At 37.4% G+C, this 5,730-nt stretch overlaps 1 protein-coding gene across 2 annotated transcripts; it reads right to left on the reverse strand.

The window, feature by feature from the left end:
• Nucleotides 1-220: 220 nt before the first annotated feature.
• Nucleotides 221-4,497, reverse strand: LOC124408185 (probable cytochrome P450 304a1). 2 transcript variants are annotated; one of them, XM_046884935.1, is made up of 7 exons: nt 4,356-4,497; nt 4,007-4,258; nt 2,895-3,067; nt 2,468-2,740; nt 2,027-2,316; nt 610-866; nt 221-507 (listed from the first exon to the last, which is right to left on the reverse strand). In XM_046884935.1, the coding sequence occupies exons 1-7, from the start codon at nt 4,453-4,455 to the stop codon at nt 326-328; spliced, it is 1,527 nt and encodes a 508-aa protein (XP_046740891.1). In that variant the 5' UTR covers nt 4,456-4,497; the 3' UTR covers nt 221-325. The 2 variants fall into 2 exon arrangements, with proteins under 2 accessions (XP_046740891.1, XP_046740890.1); XM_046884934.1 differs by having other exon boundaries at nt 4,007-4,274; nt 4,357-4,485.
• Between the last annotated feature and the right edge of the window lie 1,233 nt (nt 4,498-5,730).

Consider the following 5,730-nt stretch of genomic DNA (forward strand, 5'->3'; position numbering starts at 1 on the left):
GTTATTAAAACATTATTAATTAAAGATGATAAATAAATTCAACAATTATCGATATAAGTGATGTTTTTTTACTAAAAACGAAAAAAAAAATATAAGCGCGACGGCAAAAGATTCACCTAAAGTATTGCTACAGAATTGTTTCTTTCCTCTTTCCTGTATGGGTAATTTGAAGAAGAAAAAATACAACAATAGACGTCAAGATTAATTTATTTTGCGGTAATAACATGTAGTAAAACAACCATAACCAACGAAGCATAAAAAAGATAAAATAAAAAAATATCTAATCACTACCGTAAATGCTATTTCTAGTGGAAATGCAGTGCTTCTATTTACGTAGAGTGACTTTGGTCCAAAAGTCCTTCGGACTTGCAGCGAATCCTGGAATCCGATCCTCCAAGGATGACGGCTCACCCTCGATGAACGAGAAATCGAAATTCTGGGCAAGGGTACTGAAGGTGAGGAATAAAAATTGCCTCGCGAATGTTTCACCGGCGCAAAGTCGACCTCCTGTAGTACGACGTAGAGAAAATGATTAGGTACTCATTGTCAGTTGTTGCTCTCAACAAGTTTTACTGTCAAATAGTTAATACAGAGACATAATATACTTGCCTGCGCCGAATGGCAACGTGCGGTCTTGCCCCAAGTGGCCGTCCACGGTGAGGAATCGCTCAGGACGAACTTTTTCTGGATCACCCCACATCTCTGGGTCGTGGTGCATGGAGTGGAGGTCAGTTACCAGAACTGCGTTCTTTGGGACATCGAAACCGCCGAGCGTACCTTTCTCCATCGCTCTGTGTGCTACCGACCAAGGAGTCATCGTCTCCACTCTCATAACTTCACGGATTGTTGCCTCGACGTAGGGAAGACTGAGAAGAGAAGAGTAGAAGGAAAAGACACATATGAGCGGATCCACGTCACTTCACTCAAAAAAAAACCGTCAAGTCACGGATCTTTGCGCCATTTGAAATATCCGTAGTACTATGTAAAAAAAAAATACAATTTCAAGGATTTTGAATTTTTTTCAAAAATGGCCGAGTTCGAGCTATGTAAAGTTTTGTATATCACTGTTGCACTGCTATGTTTGAAAATTCATATCTCCGAAAGTATACATCGGAGCGGACTGATCCTGCAATCGTTCTGTTTGTAAAAGAATGCGCTTCGATAAAAAAAAATTTATTTGAAAAAAAAAACATTTCTTTCAATATTTTTTTACCGTTTTTTTTTTTTTGATTTTGCTGCCATTTCCGCGGGACTAACAACAATTCATGGAGATAATTTTTTTCGGATACCTGTATCCTTCCTCTTTAATCCTAAAAAAAAAAATCCGTAGAATGGATAGCCCGGGTAAGTGGAAGAGCATCAAATCAAATTGAACTCCACTTTATCGTATATAATATACGCAACACACCGAATTCGCGGGAGTAGCGCAGACGTGGATCGGCGCGCGCGGTGACGCGCGACGAGACGTTTCATTTTTTTTCTCCGGCCCTGGTAACTTCTCCATCAATTTTTTTTTTTAGGATTAAAGAGGAAGGATACAGGTATCCGAAAAAAATTATCTCCATGAATTGTTGTTAGTCCCGCGGAAATGGCAGCGAAATCAAAAAAAGAAACGGTAAAAAAATATTGAAAATTTTTTTTTTTTCCCAAATAAATTTTTTTTTATCGAAGCGCATTCTTTTACGAACAGAACGATTGCAGGATCAGTCCGCTCCGATGTATACTTTCGGAGATATGAATTTTCAAACATAGCAGTGCAACAGTGGTATACAAAACTTTACATAGCTCGAACTCGGCCATTTTTGAAAAAAATTCAAAATCCTTGAAATTGTATTTTTTTTTTACATAGTACTACGGATATTTCAAATGGCGCAAAGATCCGTGACTTGACGGTTTTTTTTTGAGTGAAGTGACGTGGATCCGCTCAGTAATCTCCTTTACATTTCATGTATACATACATGAAATGTAAAGGAGATTACTGAGGATTCATCTTGAGGGTTGAACGATTGACCAAAAATAAACCCACTTTACTCTATCGTTCAGCGTGATTAGCCGATCCCTGCCGACAACGGTATCTATTTCCTTTTGAACTTGCTCCATGATGTGGGGATGGTGCATCATATACTTGATTAGGATCGTCACGGCCCACGGGTTCGCCGTTAATGCTGGAAAAATCAGGTCCGTTCCCAGCATGAGGATCTGCTCTTCGGTGATTGTGGGTAATTCTTCGTCCTCCTTCAGTCTTTTAATACACGTGTCGAGGAAGCCTCTCTCGGCATCACCGATATACGATGCCTCGTTCGTTCGGAAACATTTCTAGATTTTTATGTTACGAAAAAATCATTCGAAGATGGGTAATATCCCTCGCGAAAAAAAACCCCAACTCATAGATAATGCTAAATTCCCATAAGAAATAAGTTTAGGGTTTATTCCCGTGGGAGTATCGGCTGACATGTTAAAAACTAACTCTGATGAAGTTTGTTATTCCCGTCGATCCTTCGATGAATCCGGGATAAGAAAACCCGTGAGCAAAGTGGCGAATCCAAGGAGTGACCAATATCGCACCTCCGGTTGTGTCACTGTGTCTTTGAAATTTTGCAGCGGACCTTGCCACGACTCGTAGCATCTCGTGATCAGCTCTTGGTAAACGTTCCCCGGTGAATATAGTGAGAAAGAAATTGGCTGCTGTTGGATAGAGGACATCTGGAAAACGGACGATGTTCCTGTCCTTGAGCACCTTCTGCAGCAGCGTCGAAACAAGGGGGTATCAATATTTCGTGAGAAACCGGGACTCCGATTCTGAATTCACTTACACCGGTGAAAAACCTCTTTACCAGTGTAAAGAAAATCAGAATCAGGCTACAGATTATCGTATAGTTTTCTATAGTTCTTACCTGTTCGTCCTCGTTGGCGGGTGCACTTTTTAAGGTGTCAAGCAGGACGCCGAGCTCCTCCGCAAAATCGCTTTCAGTCTTGTCCATTCGTCGTCCGAACCCGAATTCCCTCATAAACCTGAGGGCAAACCTCCTTTGCTCCCTCCATTTCTCACCATCGGTGAAAAAGATGCCTGCGCGATACCGGGGGAATATTTCCCTTATCAATATGCGAAATCAAATTCATATTTTTTATATTATTTTGACGAATGAATAATCTTCAGGTGAACCAACGGTAATTGGTGATTTTTGAATGACGTGTATTGCATAGCATAAATCGCGTGACAGGGAGTACCTATGAAATTTTATGAACAAGCTAATTTAATCCTTAATTTTATCATTTTCATTTCGTAAACTGTTACAGAAAGCCATTGGTGTACAAATTTCTATGTGTTGAATCGGATTATCTGGTGGAGTAAATTGGATCGAGAATAACAAGAATTATTTTTAAAGTATAACGAAGCAAAACAAACGAGATGACAATTTTTATCAATAACGATGATGTGGGGAATTTATGCGTTATATTTTATTCTTTGTTGTTTATCAAATTTACCACTGAATTCGACTTAATCAATTTTATCGCAAATTTCATATCTCCGGACGTCATTGCATTACATAATTCGTTGATTACGCCTTTTTTAAATTACTTTGCACTCAATACAATTTGCAGCTTCTGCAATTTATATTTCGTGACATAAATATAATATTATATTGGCGACGTATTCTAAGATAAGGATTTTAAATAAGGTTTTCCGCATCAGTGAGTCGCAGACTGCGATTGCGACGCATGCAATAATACATCCCACGACACGCTACAACGGCACCAATGAAGTATCGTAAAATTCAATTTTACTACTCTGCAACTACTGCGCTTGTGAAATATTTTGCAAAGTTTGTGCAAAATTCGGAGCAGATGTCAATTTTAGAATTTTATTATATTTGTGTTACTGTCAGCTAATACAGAAGAAGAAACTACTAACGATTGCTGGTTCTTCTTCCTTGCGGGTAGAGTCGGGTATGATCAGTTATGATCAGTTATTGTCAATTTTCATCCTAAGTATACGTATACTCACCTAATTTTTTCCCAAAAGCTCTCGATGTGAATATGAAAGCATCGGTCAATCTTCCGTCGAATTCCTTCTTCGTGAGCAGTTCCTTGATACTATTATAGTTCGTCGCAACTACCGTGTAATAATCGCCCAGCCAGCATCCTACCACTTTGGATTTGTACTTTTTGGCGTAATAAGAGATCGTTTGATGGGGAAAATTGTAGTTTCCCCAAAGAAGGAGCCAATAGCTACCCCATATTGGGAACCGAGGCAAACCTGTGATAAAATAGACGATAATATTCGGCAAAACGAAAGATTCCGTCGAATTTCGAGACGTGTGAATAGAGTATAAATTCCTTGTGCATCCTTTTACCTGGGGGCGCATTTTCCAAAGGTTTACCGAATACGAAATTGTAGAACTTATTTGATATAACGAGGAGCAAAGTTAATAATAATGTTAACACAACAAACATGATGGGTACCGAACGTGTTTCTCTGGGTGCCGTAGCCGACTTAATGAGATTTGCCATAAACTGAAGACGGTATTGTATTCTGTTTATTTGTTCGTGGCTGATAATACTTAGGAGTCGTGCACTTTATTTATCTACTTACCCTTTCTCCTCATTATGATAATGGAGCCTTGATAATTATTATTATAAGAGATAAAACGTGAACTTAGTGGTAAAAAAAGTTTTTCGTAACACGATGGGCAAAATTTTATATTAGCCACTGGTTCGCATGTGCAAAATACGATTTGCGTGTGCGAATAAGATTATATCTCTACAATAAAAATTCATTGGCAAAAACAAAAAACGAAAGTAGACTTTTCTAAGTTTGAGAACGTTTGGTTTTGTGATGATTCTGATCATTTTTAGCTTTCTTATAATCATGAAGTTTTTTTAATTTTCTTTACGATTTTTGTATTTCATCTTGGACTTGTCCCCCTCACCTCATTTCTTTATTGTCTATTCTATTGCTACGGATTACTCAGGTCAACAAAGAAACTTTTTCCGAGTGTCTATTGAGATAAATAAATAAAAAACAAAACCTTTATTTACTACTTATAAAGTTTGTTTTCGTATTTTTTTACGTTGATAAATAAACCTTGAAATTGCTAATAATAATGATGTTTATTAATAATTATCATTGTTGAACAAAACTGATTTAAATGCAAAACTGAAGTTTGTTTAGTTGTTATTTGCAATAAATTTTTGAGAAAATAGATTATTTTTCTTAAAATCCGAAATATCATTCTGCTTTCTACAAAAACGAACTTTATTTAATAAAACTATTTTTTCATTTATTACTTACGTGGGAGAGAGAATTTGACATCCAGAACACGAGACTCAAAATTCGTGTTGACTGGTGTTATCTTGAACAATATTTCCTTGCCCTTGATAACGAACTTTGCATACTTATTTGGAAAAATAGTACATGCAACGCGTCCACGTATGTGATCTCGCACTTTTTGCGTAATGTACTATTTATTTATCACATTTATAAATGATATAAGCTCGCATCCGCCATTTTCGTGTTTTCCTCGTTACGACGCAAAAGCCTTCGATGCGTATGGATTCGTCGATTTCGGAAAGGATGTTAAAGATTTTTATTCTCTGAACAAATTGATAAAATAAAAGGTCGTATAATGGCGCATATGTCCTTATACCATTAGACACGCAATATTATATCACTTACTTTCCTTTATTTTACGTAGGAGAAATAGTCGCAGGTAATAGGTATGTACATTG

Source organism: Diprion similis, chromosome 7 (assembly GCF_021155765.1).
Source record: "Diprion similis isolate iyDipSimi1 chromosome 7, iyDipSimi1.1, whole genome shotgun sequence".
NCBI classification, from domain to species: Eukaryota; Metazoa; Arthropoda; class Insecta; order Hymenoptera; family Diprionidae; genus Diprion; species Diprion similis.